Source organism: Stegodyphus dumicola, chromosome 4, assembly GCF_044657685.1.
Source record: "Stegodyphus dumicola isolate Sdum_Otavi_A_Nest chromosome 4, ASM4465768v1".
Lineage (NCBI taxonomy): Eukaryota > Metazoa > Arthropoda > Arachnida > Araneae > Eresidae > Stegodyphus > Stegodyphus dumicola.
The window spans coordinates 33,488,554-33,511,690 of NC_140771.1; the positions used below are offsets into that span (position 1 = coordinate 33,488,554).

Genomic DNA, 23,137 nt, shown 5'->3' on the forward strand with positions numbered 1-23,137 from the left:
GAATTTTTGATTAACAAACTCAAGGATTTGAAAGCAAGCAACGGCAACGTTGTACAGAAAAAACACTTTTATCTCCAGTGCGTGAGACTGTGTATCTGAAATTCTAAAGATATGCTCAATTTAATATTATTTTGCGATATTGCTCTTGAACTGAATTTTACGGTTCAAGTGCGAAGAACATATTTAATAAATAAAGGTAACACACAAGATGTTAAAAAACGTCTCTTTGGACGTAATTTAAAATCTGAAACTTTTTAGGTTTTATTTTTATTTTATTATTATCGTTGCGAAACCTGATTCAAGCCAGTGATCTGACAGTAGCCATTGAAGTAGTAAAAACCACAGTGACGAATTAAAGAAACCATAGAAAACACGATTAATTGTTGCTTCCCAATGGGACGGTGATGTGATTATCTAACTTTGCAATTTAATATATGCGTTGTTTTATTCAAATCCTGTACACTGAAAATATCTTTAGCAATTTAAAATTTTACTAATTATTTCCAATTATTTATAGTGGTTATAGTTTTAGAGACATAATGTGCGCAAGTGCTGCTGAAGGAAAAAAGATAAAATGAATAAGTTAGGGATTTGTCTTTGTCACTGTAAGCTTGCACGCCAGGTCATTTGACTAGGGCAGGGGTTCCAAACCTTATATGGCCGCGTGCACCATGGCGCCCGAAGATCGTTTAACGTGTGCCCATCGCTGTGCGATTACAGTAAAAATGTTTCAGTATTCAATAAAATTCTACTAATAAAATTCCCTTTCGAATAACTAAAGGAACGTAATCGTTATCAATTCTTTCTCGCAATTTATCTTTAAATTATTGAATTCATTTGACTCTTCAGTATTTGAAATTTTGTTCCCTTCAATAATTTTCACAGCATTGTGAAATAATGTAGCTTGGTTGTGGACGAACTGAAGCCAAATTTGAGATGTGTCATTTTTAAAAAAGAGCTGCAATATTCTTGGACATTTACGTTGTGATAAAAAGTATGATTTTAATGGTTCGTATATTTTTAAAATATTTTCTACAGCTGGTAAAAGAGCTAGCCAATAGTGTTTTGCTGTAACCAATAATTCTTTAATATTCGATTTCTGCGCTTTCATAAAAATCCTTCAAACATTCAACACGTACAGTATATATATATATATAAAAATACGAATAAAAATTTTCAATATATTCAACATCCAACTGGAAGTAAGTCAGATGCTGTTTGAATAGTATTGTGCAGAATGTGCGCTGCACAACCTACTCGAATATTTTTTTTTTTTCTTCAAACGTTCGTTAAGTTTCGTAAAAACGTTATTGATACCTCTTCTAGCTTTTCCACCAAAACTTTCCTTAGTGTTAACCTTATAATGGGCAATAATTTTATTGTTCAAATTATTCTTTTTTAAAATAGTACTTATTGAATCAAAAATTATTTGTGAAGTTTCACCCGGCAATGAAACAAAATCTAACATTCAGATTTGAATTCTTGTTTCTGGATCAAAAAGTCTAACAATTGTGGGAAATAATTTAAAATCTTTGTGGTTGGAAGCATCATAATATATGGATATAAATGTGCATTTAATCTAACTCTTTCTGCAATTGTGAAAACGAATATGGTGAAAAAACATTACAAATAATTGCTTCGGCTTTTGTCCTTGCACGTGCAAATTTTTTGTCGTACAATGTTTTGATCATTTGCGACGTACAATCAATTGATCTGAAACTTTGATTGTGGTTTATGATGTGGAAAGCAAATAGCCCTTCAGCTAATGCTAGCTGTTCCTCCGTTAACAATACACATTCCTTGACGAAACGTAACGACAATGATCGAACACCACCGAATAAATCTAATCGTTACATCGCCTAATTTAGTTTACTCTGCATGCATTTTGTGTTTTTTTAATTCTTTATATTCACTATAATAATTAATAAATAATAGGTAATATATTTTTACAGTACATTTAAAATAAGAAATGCAGATTTTTCTAAGAAGTGGGACATTTTTAAAAATCGGCGGGACGCGGAACAGTCCTCTAAAAAGCAAGACTGTCCCGCGTCCCGCCGATTTTTAAATTTTGGCTATCAAATTTTGAATAACGTAATTCTCCACCCGCATGGGCATCTGGAAGCCCGAAATTCGAATTTGTTTTATTATTTATTTCATATTGTGTAAAACTTTAACAAATTTCTGATTAACAAACTCAACGTTTCAAAGCGAGCAACTGCAACACTGTACGAAAAAAATACATTTTAAACTCCAGCGAGCGAGGCTGTCTATTCTGATATGCTTAAAGATATGATGTTTTTAAATATTTTGTGATATTATTTTTGAATTGAATTTTATTGAACGTGATACTTAATAAAGGTAACACACAAAACGTTAAAACAACATCCTTGGGCGTATCATTTAAGATTTTTTTCCCCCCATCTTTAGAATTCAACCAGTCTGCAATGCATACACAAGCTGAGAGTTTTAAAAGCAATAAATTCGGTTTCTAACAATCTAAATTTTCATTTTATTTTTAATGGCATACTTAACTGATAAATTTTATGAACAGTTACTGCGTAAAACATTATTAATCTGGTGTAGAATCGTAAATTTTTTATTTGGTTACATTTTCTTAAAATTTTGGATTGTTTTAGGAAATTCGATCATCAGAAATTATTTATCGTCTTTACTTTTTGAATACTTTTTTCTGCCTTTGCTACAGCCAAAACATATATAATTTTTTTTTAATATTGCTATGAATTTTTATTATCTTGAATTTAAATTACTGAATATTTGAAATGAAATTTCGTTCTGAACGAATATTGTTTATATTCTTTATCCCTTTTATCCTTTTAAATAATTCGTAATTTACATATGCTATACTTTTTTTCAAGGGTTTATGTTATAGAAAATACGTCCATAAGTTTTCGTGTTTAATATTTCATGAAAAAAGATGTGACCAATAATTTTTCTGGAGCCTTTTGCAATTATTTCGTGCAAGAACATTATTCCGTAAGTGTAATATTGATTAAGTAAATTTATGGCCGGCATGGGGAGAAAGATTTATTTTGTCAATATATATAAAACGAAAGATCCAGGAATGATTATTTTTTTTAACTGGAAACAACAATTAATCAACATTTCCCTTTCGGTGAATAAATAGTAGGTGGAAAAACCCGATTATCTTTGGCTAACGCGTAGCGACCTGTCGCCAGCTTCGCCATATGTTCGTGATTTGTTTAGTCTACCAAGAGAGTGGCGGTAAATAAATACACAGTATGAGAAAAACTCATGTATATATTTTTTAATCCCCTGAATAAAAGAATCGTTTCCTACTTGTAAAAAGAGGTTGTGTAAAAAAATTACTAGTTATTTTCAGAGGTGGTCGCCTCGACAGGTTTCAATGTATATCTAAATAGCTGGAGCCTGTCTTATCCATAGAGCTAATTTTTCTTTCAAGATTTAGAAGAAGTAAACTTTCTGTTAATTTATTTGCATTTACGCTCCCTAGAAACGTCTTAGCGGAGTTTTCCCCAAATGTGTAATGCTTACGTTCTGCTCACATGAATACTAAAATCCATGCGCCGTGACAAAACAGGCGTTAATATTTTCCACCAGCCCGTGGTCACAACCAATGCTGCCGCGCGAATCATCAATTTTTAATTCAAACTGATGTAAAAACGATGATCATACTTGTGAATAATTCGAATCCTTATTTTATGTCTTGATAACACTACTAAGTTAATTAAATTTTACATACATTTAATTAATAATATACGAAATTTATAATCTTATAAACATCTACAGCGTTATTGTAATTAATGTAAAACACTCGTATAATTTTATATATAGCTAGTTTTTAGTCAGTTTATAACATAATGCTTTATTACCAATAAAATCCAGAATATCTTATGTTTCACTTGAAGAGAAGTGAATTATGTACTTAATTTCACTATTTTCTTTGTTTAATTTTAGTATAGTAAAAATAGAAAAAAGCGTGGATTACGTATTTAATTTTCAAGGGGGTGAGATACGTAGATAAATGTCAATTCCTTTATACAAAACTTTGTACAAATATAAATTGACAAATAAAAAGTACAAAATTCTCTCTCCTTGTTCAAAATAGAGATATGATATTGAAATCTTCAAATCTTGCGGATGTTAGACACAACATAGGGCCATATGACACATTTATTTACAACAAAATAAACATTCGTTAGTTTTCAAAATGCTGCTTTTATGCTTAAAATACAAATTTGCTTTTTTATTTTTTAATTAATACAAATTATAAATAATATGTATTATAAAAAACAGCGTGCATAAATCATGCCACTTTATATCAAAACCCTGAATAAAATATCCCATCCAAACATTTTTATTAATGATATTTTAAACATAAAATAACGTTTGTGGATTAAAAGCTTACCAGTATACTTTTTTAGTTGGTTATGTGCATCACATAAAAAATTTACATGCTATTTTTATGGCCTATAACCTATTTTATGTGTATATTGACAGTCCTGTGAACCTGCGTTTCTCAACCTCGGGAGAATTCCCTTTATTAGTTCTTAGTATTTTATTAGCTTTTAAGTATTTAGATTTAGTTTATGATTTAAATACTTAGTTTTAGCTCATGAATATAAAAAAATACTTTCATTGAAGTTTTAATATTTATCAGCACTTTTTATAGTTTAGTTTATAAAACACGTTAAAAATAATCTGAATAAATGTATAAATGTATTTTTCGTGTTTTGAAAAGGAGGGAAGGACAATGCTAGAAACTGTATTTTAGCAATATTATGAAAGGGGTGCATGGGGCAAAATACGTTGAGTACCATTGGTATATACGATATTATTTTAATTTATTATTTTGAGGGGTATTGCTTTTGAATATCTTTAGTTTCTTAAACGATAATGGAAAGATAAACTTGAAAAACTAAATATCTTACGCTTTGCCGAATGGCAGCATACTGGCGTGTGGAGGATAAAAGATTCAGTTTCGGGCAGTGGCAACACAAGTTGATTAAAACTTAATGGCAAATATTTTAACGCATTGCCGAGTGGCAACATACTTCTCTTAAATCACTGAATCTGATAATCAGTATTTCATTAAATTTGTTCAAAGCATAAAATACATAAGAAAAACAAATTCGAAATTCAAAACTGAAGCTTCGGAGGTGCACATTCTTGTGTGGAGGACTATGTTCAAAATTTTATGGATCTAGGCGCCACCGTTTTCCCCCGAGGAACATGCATTAACATACTGTACATACACATTCGTCGCTATTTAATAAAAGAGATAAGGTTCAATTAGTATGGGATACCACAGGATTTGGCGACATTAGTATGAGCCGTAAATGCCCCATTTAATGATGAGCAGGAAAGGGGTTATTTTGGTGTTGGCGACAATTTTCAAAATCGCGCTAAGGCGATACCGTATACTAGGATTTTACCAGAGTCGGTTTCCTATTTAATGCATAAAATCATATTTTTATGTATATAGCTATGAATATAGTTTTAACTTCATGTAAAATTTGATTTGCTGTGTAGACCTCGTATGAACCTTTTCGCAGTTTTCCTACACAAATGAACTAAATTTTCAGAAGTCATGCATTTGAATTTTATTCATTTAATTTTTAGATATATTTGAATATTAAAAAATAATGAGCATATACATTCATTAAGCCACTTACGTGAGTCGACTTTTTCATACTGAAATCTGATGATGATGTATATTTCTTACTGCAACTCAAATTTCTGAAAACAAAAAATGATACTAGGCGCTTTATGAAAGCTGGCTATCAGTCAAACGTAGAACCATTTTTTAACGCGAATTATCCTAAAATGGCTGCTATCCGAAATAGCACTCCTTTTTTCTACTGTCGAATAATGATTACCACGTTTGGAATAATCAGTTTAATCCAAAGCACAATGAGCATTTATTTGACAATGATACTTCATCCGAAAAATAATGTACATTCAAAAATAAATTACATCTGGTGCCAAGTATATTAAAGCAAACGAATTTATTTTATCAAGCATATCTTTTAAATAAATTTAGCCATTCGCAGCTCTATTCACAATTCACACGCCCCCATATCCGGCTTCAAAGTATTCCGCCAATAAAGACTAGATATAAAACATGAAGCACATTAAGTAGGTGTGGCGTATACATTAGAAACGAATTAAAGAATCTTTATGGCTGAAAATTCACAGCAATTAAGCGTGTCTGTTTAAACTCAATCCTTATTTTGTGGGGGGGGGGAGTGAAAGTGTGCTGAATAGCTCATTTTATTTATTTTGTGAAAAGTAGAGGAAGTACTTGACGTAGAGTGTTATATTACAGATGCAGCTTAGTATAGTATGGCTATAATATAATCAATGTGTCTGTTCATAATACCATACATTCATAGGATTAAATAATATGTTTGTCATTTAATGAAATGTAAATGTGAAATTATTCTAGGCACAGGTTGACATTTTTGCCGTTTTACGGGAACAAATTCTTATCTTATTTTTACAAAAATAATAAAATATGTACAGTGAATCCTCTCCTGGTGACCTCTGAAAAGTGCCTCTGAAAGTGACCATAATTTTTTGAAGGGTAATCAATCATCAGAGAAACACTTCTATATAAGACCAAACTCATTTGTACCGACTGTTCGTCTTAGAGAAGTACATTTATTTCATTTACTTAGAAATTTCAAGATGTGACAAACTAGTACAGATGAAACCTCTGTTAAATCACATTTATGACCACTTTACACAAGGGATGAGCAACCTTTTTTTTTAACAATTGGCCAATTAAGAATTTAAAAATTTTGTGCAGACCGGATGTAAGAAGCGTATTAAAATATCAACATTAGATCATAAAAACAAATTATCTTTTCATTAACGAAATAAGTAAAATACAAATCTTATAAAAATAACACAAACAAAACATATAAAAAATATTATTAAAAAACAACTAAAGATAACTCATAACAAAATTCTTAAATCAATTTTAATCAGAAGTTTAGCATTACTTCTTTGTAATCAGTTGGTCTATAATAGCAGATACAGACAACACAGCAACTTGCACGCTGCTTTCATTTAGCCTCGATCGTGGAAAATAATCGCTAGCAAGATAAATTCTTCCAAAATGTGTCAAGATCTGCATTGCATGCGTAACTGATCGTGGAAGCTTTTCAAAAATAATGAAATTTTTGAATGTCCACATTCTAATATTTATTTCCAAAATCAGTGTTGTTTTGTAAATCTATCAGTTCCATTTGTAACTCATATGAGTATAAAATGACGAACTCATTTACTCAATGTTAAACAGACTTGTCCCTGTATGTTTACTTTTCCGAGATAGCTTATCTCTCTAGAATTTTCATGTTACATAACACAGAAAAAAAACAAAAATTTCACATATAATTATTCACTAAAATTACCTACCTATGTTCAAAATTCGTAATATTGCCTTTTTCCCAAGGACTGCACGTCCCGGGTAGTACAATCCCTGGACAGGAAGCCATACTTACAACTAAGAAAAATCAGTATAATGCTAAAGCAATAATTTCAGTTAATAACAAATCAAAATACTAAATCAATAACTGATTACTTAAACTTACAAATTTAGAAACAAATAGGATGATGGTCTTATACTATTATTTACATTATATACACTACATGTACTATGGCCATATGATGAGGTTAGCCTGTCATAACGAACGATTTTAAGCTTAAAATTCGGTGACTTACGGACCCGAACTACGTTATTCAACCTCTTTAGAATTGTGTAAGGGCCACCCCAAGGTGTAGTTTAGGAAAGAGTCCTTTCCGTCAAATTGGATTCCACAATCACACCTTGTCACCTCCGTTGAATCGATGTCATGTAGCTATCGTGTTGTGTGAAGGCTTCATCTTCTCCGTCGCCAAGTTGACTAGCTGTCGTGCAAAATCGTGCATAACTTCAAACCGTGTCTGGAGGTCTTAGTGTAGTTGGCGTAGTTTGGAGGGCGACCAAACAAGAGATTACAAGGCAGACGAAGTCACCGAAGAGCATCTGAGATGGGGAATAGCCGGTAGTCTCGTCGATAGCACTGCGATACGCCAGTAGGAACAGTTACAATTTCTTGTCCCAATCATTTTGGTTTCTGAACACCACCAACGAGAGATTATTAAGGATAGTTTTATTAAACGTATCTAGCATGTCGTTTGACGGGGCATGTAAGGGTGTCGTTTCAGTTTTCTCGATATTACGTAGCTTGCAGAGTTCTTTAATTGCAGCCGAGATAAAATTTCTTCCTTGATTTAATGTAACTAAAGAGGCACTCCGAACCTGGAAATCCAATGCTGCATCATTACCTCTGCTATCGTGATCAGGAATAAGGTAATCAATGAATCACTTGGTGAAGTAATCAATGACTACGAGGAAGTATTTGTTGTCATCAGCAGTTCGTAGCAGAGGTCCCAAGATGTCAAAGGCGATACGCTCAAAAGGTGCTCCTACATTGTAACGTTGCAGCTTCCCTCGGCTGCGTTTTTTCGGTCCTTTCCCACTAGCACAGGCATCGCAAGATTGGTACCACTTTTGCAAGTCATCCTTTGCATTACTCCAGCTCTCGAAATCTGTGCTGTTTTCATTATTTCGAAGTGGCCTCTTGTAGAGCTGCTATATAGTTCTTTAAGAACGTTCGCGATCAGGGATCGTGCAAGTATCAGCTGCTATCGAAATGCCTTTTCATTATCTGATTCAAACTTCTGGTACAAGACGCCGTTTCGAATATGAAGTGTGTCTCAGACAGCCCAATATAGTTTTTTCTTAGAATAGATCGAAATGTCCTGCCAGATAGGTTTTTATGTTTGATGATTCCATTAAGTCAATTATTTAATGTCGCCATCTTCCAGCTGGATTTTCCTGACTTCTTTGTCACTCCATGGGTCTCGATCAGCCGATGGTGATGATGTAATTTGTCGTGCGACCGGAAAGCAAATAGAATTTCGCTTCTCGACCCTGGAACAATATCAGGAGCTTTCTGGGACCGGTCTTCTAGGCAGGGATTCGGCATTTCCATGTGATGATCCTTTCCGATGACTCGGGAATTTTGAAATTTAAGGCCAGGTTAACAATGCATGATCTGTGCTGAGCAGGAGTTTTCTGCTGTTAAGATAATGATTACACACTTGCTCCACTACGCCACGACACGTTCTTGAACTTTATTTCTTAGGACAAAATAACACCGACACTCTCATTGCTCATAGCCGTGTCCTGAATAAATCCCCCCGGGGTTGACTCAGGCGAACGCCTGGGAAGTACTGGTTAGGATCTGTACCTAGGCAGTGTCAACCACGGGGGTAAATAATTTGACTTCACAGGACTAGAGCCCGAGTATTGTACTCAGGTTGGTTCAGGCTTGGCAGGGACCGTACTGGTACTGTCGTGTCTGTTCCTCCGGCTGTGGTGGAGCTATATGATTAGATAGTTTTGTGGCCTTCTCGATGGGGGTTCAGCCCTCAGAGTTCCAGTGACGGGGACTGACAGAGTAAGGCAAGGCACCGAAATGAATTTATACGTTGCCGAGTGAGTGGTGCCCCAAGGCAAAGGTGACATAGCGTTCTAATCTTACTGCATAAGCGACATTTAATTTTCTCGTCCTGCTGAGGCTATGTATAAAGCCGGGCAGGGACTGTGGGGCCTGCGCAGCCACTGAGGGGTCCTACGTGACCCGGATAGTAATCTCGTAAGGAATCCCAAGTCGAGGATCTAGTTATGGAGCACTTGTCCTGAATAAATGGTTTGTCGAGCTGAGGATATGTCAGAATCGGAGCAGATGTTAAAGCTTCTTTCAGGTTGTTAAATGCGTCCTCACATTCTTTAGTCCACAAAAACGCTTGCTTGTTCTCTGCCAATTTCTGAAGAGGTCTTGCGATGGAAGAGATGTCCTTCACAAACCTCCTATAGTAGGTGCAAAGCCCCAGAAAACTTCGCAGCTGATGCGCATTTTCGGAGAGTTTCCAGTCTATCTGCTGGATCCTTTGGCAGAGATGACATGTCCAAGGTAAGTCAGGTCCTATCTGCATAGTTTACATTTGGCGGAACTTTTGGATTGTCTTCCTTCAGTTTCTGAAGCACCTTTCAAAGATTTCCTAAATGTTCTTCAAAACGCTCCCCGACGATGTCATCCAAGTATATCAGTCAGGCTTCGTAGGAAAGAGCTCTCAACACGGTCTGCATGTGGCGTTCGAATGTTGCCGGGGCATTACTTAACCCAAACGGCATCAACCTGAACTGCCAAAATTCTTGTCCGGTAGTTAAATGCGGTCTTTTCGCGGTCATCAGGGTGTATCTCTACCTGTCAATATCCCCTCTTTAAATCACGGCTCGAAAACACTTGTTTCCAGAGTGTCCAAAATATCGTCAATTCTAGGAAGAGGGTAGCTGTCATTCTTCGTAACCTCATTCAACCGGCGATAGTCAATGTAATATCTAGTTGAACCAATTTTCTTTCTGACAAGAACGATGGGCTTGCTAAAGGCGCGATAACGTCGCTTTCTCGCATGTACTTTAGAAATTTCCCTACCTTTTCCTGTTTAGTAATCGGTTGACGTCTTGGATGTTGCTTGATTGGTGTATGATCTACAGTATCGATTCTATGCTGTGTCAAACTGATTCAACCTACGTCAGAAGATTAGCGGGAGAAAACAGCTTGAAATTCTTGAATGACACGTTCGGCAGGATTTCTATGTTCAGAGCTTAGTTGCGTATTCTGCAATAACTCCGATGGCACAGATTCAGGAGGGTCACTGTTTCGTTAACACAGATCACTCGAGTACATGCTGCAACCACTTCAGCTTTAAGCTTTCCAAATGATTTTTGCTTATGACTGACGCTGGCAACTCTCACCCGGATAACTCTTCTCGATAAGTCGACGAAGTGCGGAGGCTACTAGTACTATAGTTCTTGGGATATTCCATAACACAGTACCTTAAATTTCTGTCTTCGGCTATAGATCCAGGAAGTGGAAATTCTGTTCTTGCTTGTATTGTCATATCTTCTTGAGCTATGATTTTGTGGACAGATTTAACTCCTTCGTCATTAATTCCGAATGGGGTTATGTCTTCAAAGGCAGAATGCAATTCGTTATTTTTTAAAGTTCAAGAAAAAATTATATTTCCTTAAAAACTCTAATCAGAGTATGCAAGGATCTGTAATCTATGCCACATATGCCGTATGATGGTAAGCGACACTTCTAAACGTGATGTTAACGTTTAATTTTCCGTCGCAGGACTTCAGGAACACTGCTATATTCTAACTTAGCACATGCACAGGCTTACTTTCTTAAGAAGGAACAAGAAATCGAATTATTTTTAACTACATGGAGGAATAAAACACACTGTAATGTATATTTTAAATTCGAATTATAGCCATACTTAGAAGAACTCAAAAAAAATATCTATAATACACATGGAATTAATATTCAACTAGGACTTGGAAGCGTGTTTCCTTTCTCCCAGTTTGGATTGTATTTTCTTTTTCAAAATTCATCATCATTATTGTTTATGAGTCAACATATTCAATGAAAATACGCGTTCAAATGGGAATGATCTAATTTAATGCTGAACTCTTACAGCTTTTTGAAAATTATATTTAATTTATTATATATAGCAAATAAAATCCTGCATAACAAGAAATATTGACAGGAATTCCAAATAATGATCCAACTTAACTTAAACGTTTCAACATATTAATTCTAACTTAAAATACGCATTTCAGACCGACATTGAACTCTCAGGCCTTTTTAAATATATTTGACATTTAATTTTCAATGGATAACAAATAATGCGTAAATACCATACATATTAGATACTATTGACAAGAACTTTATATAATGATCCAACATAGTAGGTAACTTAAACGTAAATACATTTTAGTGTGAATTAGTTTTACAAAGGCCATATTCTCAAGGAAGCATTATTTTAATTAAGCACCTAAGCAAAACAATTCTTTGAACATATATAATATTTAATTTCTCATCAAGATCATACAAGTAAATAAAATACATTCCTTAATGTACTAAACACGTTATTTCTTTTAATCGGTTCTATCCTTAAAACGAAGAGATACAGTACATATGCTTAGAACCACTTGGTACCATTGTTCTTCATTTCTCCACGCATTGATCAAAATACACATGTACTTTAAAGTGAACTAAAAAAAAAAATTCACATGGAAATGTTCAACCAGGAATACCTCACAAAAAAGATAAAAAATAGAAGATAGGAACACAATGAATTTAATTAATAGGTACGGAAAGCATACAAAGATTAAGAAAGAAAAAGCATTCCTAGAAGAGATTCTAAGGCAAACTTGCTCTTTGGCCATTTTTGAACATGGGAAGTGTTCTTCATTTCAGATTAAGTAAACATTCAAGATAATTGCTTTATATCTAGGGATTGTATTCACACTATTTTGCAATGCAACAAAATACTGTTTCAGATCAAAATCTTCTTCCTATGGCAAAAAGCATTAGTGAAATATAAAATGGGGGAAGAAAATGTCAGATTTCCAACAAAATCAGCATCTGAGTATGCAAAAAGAGATAATAGTTTTAATAGCAAACAGTTTAAACAGAACTCTTTATTGCATTTTCAATGAAATCTTGACCGAATTCATTGTTTTATTACTAACTTGAGTTTTTTTTTGAAACAGACACATTCAAACTTTATAGTCAAGATATTCTGTATGAATATTTTTTTACAATTCGGCCTTTTCTAACCATTTCTTTTACAGTGAAATTTGATTCTTTGCCAAATAGTGAAACATTTACTATTTTTCGCTTTCGAATGCTTTTGTATCTTATTTATGTTCATTAAAATGACTTGACATAATTACAAACAAATTAAGTGAATATTTTACGAAAATCCTATACATTTCATTTCGGAGAAAATAACTTATATTTGGTCATATAAAAAGTCTCCGCGGTTTTTTGGTACATTTTTGGAAAAAAAAAATGTTCTTTATTGAAAATCAGTTTTAATGAAATACATATTGACTATTATTATGTATGACCTTTGGCCATCTTTTCGGGTAGCTTCATAATTCCATCGGTATAGAACTTCTGTGGTTTATCGTCGAAAAACATGGCCAAGTGATTTTCAGCGGCGCTTCAGTCGGCCAGTGTTTTCCCATCAAGAGAGTTTTGCAGAGCCCGAAACGAATGGTAGTCAGACGGTGCAAGGTCTGGGCTATACGGTGGGTGCATCAAACTTCCCAACCAAGTTCCGTCAATTTGTTCCGAGTCATCAAAAATGTGTGTGGCCACGCATTGTCATGATGGAACACAACTCTCTTTCTGTTGACGAATTCTGGCCGCTCTTCTTGAAGTGCTTCGTTCTAACGGTCGAGTTGTGTACAGTACAAGGCCGAATTGATGGTTCCACCAGGTTGCAGCAGCTCATAATAGACATTTCACTTCCAATCTTGACACGAAATTTCCGAAACGGAATCGAGCAAACAACTCCTAGGTCCTTCATTCACTCAGAGCATTCTCACCGTACACTTCGCAAATTTTTCAGCATGTTACTGAAGTGTTTTTACATTTTTATAGTACAAAAGCATCACATACCGTATTTCTTCAGATATTTCAAATCAATATATCGTTTGACAAGAGCAACAAATTAGGAAACTATTTTCACAAACAATGGAGGCTGAATGTCACCTTTTAAGCACATGTTCGTTTGAGACAATCGGGTGAGTGCTGCCGGATATATAGACATCAAAACCATCTAGTGGCAAAAAACCGCGGAGACATTTTATATGACCCAGTATACTCCCCCTTTTAAAGGGCGATTGGGAGATTAGGGGACCTAATCACAGAATTCTGCTGGTAAAAAATTATCGTCCATCACCTTTAATTTATGCAACTCGTGAAGTCATTAGAATTTTTCGATGTCAAGAAACTGAAGAAATCCGCAATGCCTTCGCCGGAATTCAAACTTCGAGCTTTCTGCATACGTTTAGAAGAGGATGCTTCCAGTTACACCACGAAAGGAGAGAGAAAATACTTTATAAATTTATGAAAGAACAGAGTTTTACGGATGTAAAGCGTAGGCATACCACAATTGGACAGAGTACACGAGGATAACGGAAACAGAAATTAGTTCACTGTACGAGGAATCAGATATTTTTAGCAATCGAAATTTTTTTATATATAATCATGTCTGTTTGTTATCAACATGTCGGTAAGCTTCGATTTTTATTAAAAGTTTAATTGTGCAAATCATACAAGTGTTAAAAATGGTGAAGATAAAATGAGAATTTTTACTTAAAATTATTTAATTATGAATGATTTTCTTCCAGCTGTCTAAAATTTTGAATTTAAATATTTGAATGGCAATCACTTTAAAATTGCTTCACAGGCACCGACCCTGATCTACGTCTGAAGATTTAAACCATAATTTTATTAAACTCTTTGCTTTCATATTATCATACACTATCTTCTGTTCAGCATAATTTTATTAATGAATCATGAGTTAGAATAACAATGAAATCTTTATTAAGAAGTTAGAGAGTTTGCTTAGCTCAAATAGAATACTAATCAAAGTTAACAATCTTTACTTAAATTGACGTGCTGAAAAAAGAAACTTCAAGAGACTCATTTATAAGTTTTAAATATTTTCAGGCGTACCTATTAGGCAACATTGTCGGGAGTATATTCCAAAAAAAGAAGGTAACATGGCTGAAAAGAATGAAGTTCAAGTACAATGTAAGTACAAAATCTTTTTAAGACTTCTGCTTTGTTGCGGCAAAGCTAGCGAACTATTAAAAATAACATTACCCTTTTGTGAATGGCATCACTTACGTTTTTGTATTCATAAATGTTTTTTGCTTGTTCTATACTTTATTTTTATGTTAGGAAATAAATAAGTATAAAATACTATTTCCTAATATGCTTCAAAACATAGGTTGAATCCTCTTGATAATATATCGCTGGGCTCTCGTTTTGTTTTGAAGCTGGCGAGTTTTATTATGCAAAAATGACACTAATTTATTCAAACGATTTTGTATGAATTATACTCCCCGGCAAATTACATAAGCAGGATTTGAAGTGTTCTTTCAAGATAATACAAATGACATTTCAATAAACATTTTAAACTAGACAGAATATGTTATGGCTTAAACTGAAACCACTTTTCAGCAAACATAACAACAGGAGCTTTCACAGATGACCTGCCTCAGCAGGCAGGTCGTCAGCAAAGCTCCTGTTTTATGTTAGTTTAAATGGGGTTTTAGCACGTAAATATTTTATCTTGTTTTAAGATCATTTTAACCCATATGGGCCGATATATTCTTCAATATCAATAAATGTTTCTGAAATGTTGGCTAAAAGTTAATGTGTACTGCTTAAAAACCAAAATGTTATGAAACACTTAGCTATCATGCTTAGAACATAATCTTATCCAGATAAATTAAAAAAAAAAAAAAAAAAAGCGAGAAAGTAGTGTTATATAGATTGAAAGAAAATATAATTATTTCATCTCTTTCAATAATTGAGGGTTAAAAACATTTATGAAACTCATATTATCAATATGAGTTTAATAATTAATCAATAATTCTAAAACATATTTAACTAAATTCTGAGACAAAGAAATTTTACATTGATTTAAATGAAGTGCTTTTGTAAGATCTACCAAGAATATTATTTATTTTTATGAAAGTAATCAGTAGTGATTATAACCAAAATTTTATAGCTGTCAGAAATGTGATATAAATTAATTATGTTAATCTAAGGGATATCTAATAAAATTCTGCAAGACTTGTGAGTTTTAATGGCAACCAAAGCACCAAGGAAAACATGTCACCAAGTTTAGATGTCCTACTTTCCCCCCCCCAAAAAAAAAAAAGGTTTTAAATAATGGATTTTTAACAGTAATGTTAAAAAAAATAATAATAAATAGAATAAAAATAAATGTGGAAAATTTATACATTTTCAAAAGTATAAATTCGTACTTAAAAAAAGTCGTTAACTTATTCAGCTAGTAAAAAATGGCAATAGCAACTAATATGAAATTAAAAAAAACCTTTTTGTTGTAATAGTAGACCCTTTTCTTGAAAGAATGCAATAGCTTCCACTTAATGGTAAACTAAAATTGGGTATCTTTCCATTAAAATGATTTAATCCAGATTTGTGATGTTAGGATCCACATTACACACATTTTCTGCAGCTTATTGACAGATTTTGATTAGTGTATTTTCACAACTTGGGCTTTCCACAATTTTATTGCATCTACCAATTTTAATGTTAGAACAAGATATTGAGGAAGATAAGTTATTCTAGTCAACCATATGTGTATTCTGATTACAACTTGAAATTTATGAAACGATAAGTTTACAAATGAACAGAGTTTATGGATGTTAAGTGTAGCATGCTACGGTTGGACAGAGTATACAAGGATAATGGAGATGGGGTATACAAGGATAATGGAAATGGGGTATACAAGGATAATGGGTCAGTTCACAGTATGGAAAATCAAATGTTTTTAGCAATCGAAATTTATTTCATATAGTCATGCATTGTTATCTAGATGATGATAAGATTAAATTTTGTTAAAATTTTAATTGTACAATTCATACAATTGTTAAACTGGCTAAAACAAAATAAGAAATTTTACTAAAATTGTTCATTAGAATTATGAATGTTTTTCATCCAAATATCCAAAATTTGGAATTTAAATATTTGAATGGCAGGCACTTTAAAACTGTTTCACAGGCACCTCTGTCTTCACACCTCTGTCTGAGGATTTAAATCATAATTTTGTTAACTGCTAACAATATTTTGTGGAACATTTTATATGAATTATACTCCCCAGCAAGATCACATTAGTAGGATTTAAAGTTTTCTTTCAAAATAATATAATGGAAACTTCAATAACCATTTAAAATGACACAATAATTTTTACCTTACAGACTGAAACCATTTTTAAACAAACATAACAATAGGAGCTTTCGCAGATGACCTGTCTGCTTCCTCGACAAAGCAGACAAGCTATGAAAGCTCTTGTTTTTATGTTTGTTTAGATGTGGTTCCAGCATATAAATATTTTATCTTCTTGATTGACTTGAAACTGTCGTTCGTAAAACTTACTAGACATTAAGTCTTGACAGCATAAGTAAATGAACTGCATGGCAGTAATGAAAGAAATGTGGGTTCCAACAAACTATGTTAGTGTTCAGACACCTTTTACTTCTTTGGATGAATGAAGGCTAAATAGTTACTTTAGTTTTGAGTCACATTTTAATTTCATGAAATGATTACTCAAATCCATTTTCCTTTATGAAGCACACCATTTTCGTGAACAAATAAAATAGCTGCTTGTTCATCTCTTGGCATAATCCCAAATTGTCTAATCCATTGCAGCAAAAAGTATGATTTAATGAAAAATATGGCTATGAACAACAGTTATCGCCAGGAAAGAACTTAAACCAGTCATTGTCTAGTACCAAGAAAATGACCCTCCCCGCTCCCCCCAAAAAAGCAACATATGATATGTCTTTAACTGAAAAGTACTAAAAACTGTCATTATTTTGAATTAAAAGAAAAAAAAAGTTGACAGAAGAGATTTTACAATCCTTATTATTTGCTTTTAGGTTTGCTTATAAAAAACATCATCAAACTTGGTGATTAATACTGTTTGTTAGTCAAATCTACACGTAACCACTAAATTATGATTTAAAGTTGCATTAAAAGAAATATAGATTGTAATATATAATATAATTAAAATGTAGGAAATGGATCTGTAATTCATTTGATATATAAAAATCAAAATTTCTAGAAAATTCTATCTGTGATGTATTGAATATTGATTATTCTAAAGCAGTTTTGATTAAGTATTAAAATGGGTTAAGAGCATTTGAAGGTTTACTGACTGAAATATTAATGAGAATTTAAATAAAAAATATTCTGATAGTTTCAACAAATATGAGAATTACAAATCAGTCTAATACAAAAAGATTAAATCTCTGAAATAACTATTATTAGTATAAATTGATCAGGAACATATTAAAAAATTGTCTGTCAGTATATTATGTCTTATATAAAAGTTTTGATAAAGTTTAGCATCTAGATAAAATATTTAAGGGGGCACAAGACTATTTAAGGATTTGGATGTTAACAAAATATTACTTGATTCTGATTCTTCATTACTTATAAATCTGATTAAAGATTCGATAATACATGAACTATGCTTTAAAAGTATTTTAAGATTTCTCCCTTCCTAAAGAGAGAATGCAAGGAGTAATACACATAGTGTAAAAACTCATGTCTGTAAAAAAATAAAAACATATTATCTTTGAATGAGAATTTGGTATTAAATCCAGATTTTCAAAATGTGTTAATTTTTTTCCTCTCCTCATGTCCTGTCTGTGGGGGATGTATACAATAAATTTTCAACAAAAAAACTCTCGGAAGAAGGAAAGGTAAGATAAATTGAATTTGGGAGAACAGATGAATTTAGGAGGACAAACACCAAATTTAAAATAGTTTTGAGTTTGCCAATCATTTCTTAGCGCATTTTTTTATATCTTACATGCATACACATACCATGAAAAAGTCCATTTTGGGATGAAGAGTCCTTTATTTTGTTTATATGTATAGATGTCACCAGAAAAAAATAGTCAAAATGGATATTTCTGTTGAACTATAATAACCGAAATTTTTCATGATTACAATACTTCCTTTATTTCATACAAAGAAATAAAAATGTATACAATTAAAAATTTACATATTATGTTAAATGTAACTAAGCAAAATCCGAAATGTATTAAGGCAAATTTGATTTTAGGCCTTAGTACCATTCATTCAAATTTCTTAAGCATGTTGTTGTTAGATCAAATGCTGTTATAATGTGCACAATAAAACAGTTTATGATTCTGAGAAAATCTAAATTCATCAAAATGGCTTATTACATTAATATAATAATGTTAACTCCCAATTAACCAAAGGCAAATTAAATGAGGTTTATATTTAAAAAAAAGTTTTGTTTATAGCAAAATGAGGCCCACCAGCGGCCGAGCGGTAAAATCGCTGAACATTGGTAGTTCGGTCTGAGGTTCGAATCCTGCGAACAGGCTGGCTGCATGGGCGTTTTCGTGGTTTTCCCCATGTGTAACGTGTATACGAGCCAGTTTCCCTTAGAAAGTCCTCCACGAAGGCATCCCTCCTCTTAGGCAGATAGCCCTCGAGGCTTTGCCATAATCACACACACACACACACACATATAGCAAAATGATTAAAAAAAATTACATATCATCACAACAGGCATCATCACAAGCTTTCCATACGGATACACAGTAGAGAAGAAACGGCATAGAGAACAGCGTTAGTATTAGTCCTTTTGGTGATTTTTTGATTTGGCTACAAACTTTTGTCACCAAGGCAGACCCATCTTTGATGATTGGAAAAAAAATTATGGATTGTCAACAAAACCAGTTAACAATAAATATATCTAGACTTAATAAAAATCCTAAAAAATGTGCTCTTTATTAGAATACTAGAAAAAAGGTCTTTCTCTAATTTTCAACACTTGGTACTGCTCAGACAAATTCCTGAAACACTGCCATATGTTATGAGTAATGAAATTTACAAGATTAATTAAATGGATTTTAAAGCTAGTACACATTACTTTAGTTTCTTAGATTCTGTTATTTAAAGTAAATAACCAAAAAAAAAAAAAAAAAAAAGTTTCAAGTTGAAGTAAATCAAATTAAATTATCGTAACGAGTAAATTTTGTACCAGTGTTAGAAATACTTTTTATGAATTAAATTATGTAAATGGTAATAATATTAAGAAGTGTGTGTATGTTTTAATCACTCAATTTATTACAAGTAATTTATGATTAATAAATGGAATTTAAAGCTAGTATACGTTACCTTAGTTTCTTAGATTCTGATATTAAAAGTAAATAAAAAATATTTCAATTTGAAATAAATCGATTTAAACTACCATAACATGGAAATTTTGTACCAGTGTTAGAAACACTTTTTATGACTTCAATTATGTAAATGGTAATAACAATATTAAGAACTGCATGTTTTTTAATCACTCAATTTATTACACGTAATTTAGTATCATAAGGAAAAATTAAATTACCATAACAAGTAATAATACACAGTAACAATTTCCGTAACTCATGATTGCTATGAAAGATTCAAACAGTCTTTGGAATCCACTAGTGGTGGAGTGATAAGCCACTAAACACAGGTAGTTCAGGCTGGCTGTATGGGGAATCTGAGCCGTTACTCTTAAAAAGTACTTTTTAAGGGCATCCTTCCTTTGCTACCAAGCATATATATTTATTTTCTATTCATAAATACTGTTCTGTCTTCTTAAATGCAGATCCCTATATTTTATTTGCTCTTTTACAAGAACTATAGAGCAACAAAAAATAGCTTGTTTTAATAAAGAAAAAAAAATGCTTTTAATTATGAGTTAAATGAAACATTTTGAAAAGTAATGTTAGTTTTAATTTTTCTATGCTTTACACTGCTGTAGCTATCCACATCATTTTTATATGAAAGCTTTGCATGGCATTGGTTTCAAGCTGTGATAATAATATTTGTAGTTACCTCATATTTTTTCATTCTGGAACAGTTTTTTTAATAGCAGTTGAGTGATGCGTCTTAACACATGCAATGAATTGATTTCTTAGAAAATAAATCTTATTTCTGAAGTTAATGTGAGTTTCCTTTACTTTGTAACCCGAATTATTTTATGTTTTGGATCTTTACTGTCGCTTTCCCCATCCGTTTTTTTCCACCACAATGCAAATGAGGTTTTCAGTTTGTAAAACGAAGCGTGTTTTGCCTTTTGAGGCTATGCTACTGGTTGCTTTCAGTCTTGCATTATAATTGCCGATAATTGAATTCCACACCGCTTATGTTTTGAGCCAACTTTGCATTAAACAGATTTGTGTAGCCTTTGGCTACTAGTTTATTTGAATTTAAATTTTACATTTGAACCTAATTGTTATTATAAGTTATCTTGCCACAAGTGGCTGGCTGAGTCATAAGCACAAAGTGTGCCTTCTGTTCTTATTTAGTAGTTTTATAAAAGGATCTTTTACACTCTTCTCATTTGTTAAAGGATCATTTACATTCTTCATTTGTTACTTTAGACATCGCAATAATTTGCTTAATGTCTAACATTTAGTTACACTATATGATTGCAAAGAATATATCTAAACTTTATTACAATTATATTTAAAGACATTGAAATCAGTATTTAAATACTTGACATGTAGTCAGATTTTCATATATAAAAATTGTACTCTTACTTTTATTACAAAAAATTTAGATCTCTATTAGATTAAATGTCTAAGTAATGTACAAAATTTGAACTGTAAATTATGAGCAGTATATTCCATAATATAGGCAACATTATATTTTTTATAGTCAGACAAATTATAAAACTGTTATCAAAGCCGTAATGAAAACCTGATTTTGCTCTATGAATTCACACAATAACACATCCCTATAGTTCTAATTTAAAAAATGAAGCAAAAAAGTATTTTTAGACCATGGTAATTAGACCATGATCATGGCCCATTTTAAGAAACATGTAAGAAGTCTAAATTTGTAAGTGGTTCCTTAACAAAGAAAAAAATCTCAAAATCATTTTTTGGGGGGGGGGATTATAATATGCAGAATTAACATTTAGAAAAGTGTCAAGAATGACCATAACAATTTGATATTTAGAAAAGTGTGTAATATTAAAAGCATCAGTCTTGACTATCAAATTTTACCTTTTTAAAAAATATTTAAAAGTTTTGTTTTTATAATGTTCTTTCCTAGGTAACTTTATTAAAAAAACTTGCAATTTATCCCTCCCGCCATCAAAGCTCCAATACCTATCAAATTCTCAGACAGAAATGGCGGCATGTGTTTTAGGGGTCTCATCACTTTTGCGCAACACAAAAATTGAAAATTTTGGCTAATTTTCGAGTTTTAATAAGTCAAATTATTATGGTCATAGATATATGAAATTTTCAGTGTGTTATCTCTATACATATATGATTACCGTCCTTGATTTATTTTACTAATAGTGTATAAGAATTTGTTTTATAAAGAAAAAACAAACTGTATTTTTCAAAAATAAAAACAAATTGTACTTCAGTACAAATTTTTTAAAATTTTTGCGTGCAAACTGACAGTAATACAAATTTAGTTACAGTAATAATTTTTACAATTTTGTGATGGAACATCATTAGGTATGATTCTTCACCTATTTAAATTTTAAAATATCAAAGAATATTAACACCATTAGAATAAGATCTTAGAAAACAGAAAAAGCATTAAAAGAATTTTAAGTAAAGTTATATAAATACTTAAAAGATAATTTTTCGAAGAAAACGGTAGGTGCATTTTTTCTGCAATATCATCATGTAAGTACCCTGAAATTTTTAAATCAATAGCTATGATATATTTTTTTAAACAGTGCGCACAAGTATGAAAATCACCATTTTGAGAAAAATTAAGTTCAAAATTAAAAAGGTTCAAAATTTTCAATATATTTTCCCTCAAATAACACTAAAACACTTTAAAACTGCCCAGCTGCATACACCATACCCTCCTGTTCTTCAATAGCTGTTATTGCAACAAGTTTGGCTCTTTTTCTTGCACTGCGAGCATCTATTGTCAGACATCACTGCCTTATTTCGGCTGACCGAATACGACGATGATCAGTGTCTGCTGCAAACTTGATTGCATTATCATCAATTCGGTATTTAAGTTCTTTCATAGTATGTAATTGCCCAGCTTGACCATCGTTATATATAATACCTGCCTCATTCACTGCTGTCTTAACAATATTATAATCACACCCGGAATTTTGAGGAAACAATTTCCAAATCAAAGCATTCAACGATTCATTTGAGTTCTGTGTATGTCCTCCTAAACACTTTTTTAGTAATAATGGCATGCTAATATATTTAAATATATCTTTGATAGCATCCATTACAGAGGTGGAATTGAATTTTTATGCTTGTACGATTTCAGATTTCCACTTGCACTCGCTGTTTGGTATGTACACTACGAATCCTCCCCTGTTGGGCAAAAATTATGAGTGGGTTCCACGTTGATTAAACATTTGTGGCAAAATATTGCCCATA

General features: G+C 32.3%; 1 protein-coding gene across 17 annotated transcripts in view; it reads left to right on the plus strand.

Moving 5' to 3' along the window:
• Positions 1-23,137, plus strand: part of LOC118181133 (uncharacterized) — a 104,107-nt gene that overhangs the window by 47,175 nt on the left and 33,795 nt on the right. For 13 of the 17 annotated variants that reach the window (XR_004756825.2, XM_085814694.1, XM_085814695.1 and 10 more), the window contains one exon: positions 14,655-14,738. The exons of 2 other annotated variants lie outside the window; for them this stretch is intronic. Coding sequence is in view for 1 of the 15 variants with exons in the window: in XM_085814708.1 (XP_085670834.1) it covers positions 10,023-10,031; positions 14,655-14,738 (93 nt within the window). In the remaining 14 variants the exon portion in view is untranslated. Of the gene's footprint in view, positions 1-9,299; positions 10,032-14,654; positions 14,739-23,137 lie in introns of those variants that run through there. 2 more of the 17 variants (XR_004756826.2, XM_085814708.1) reach the window with 2 other exon arrangements.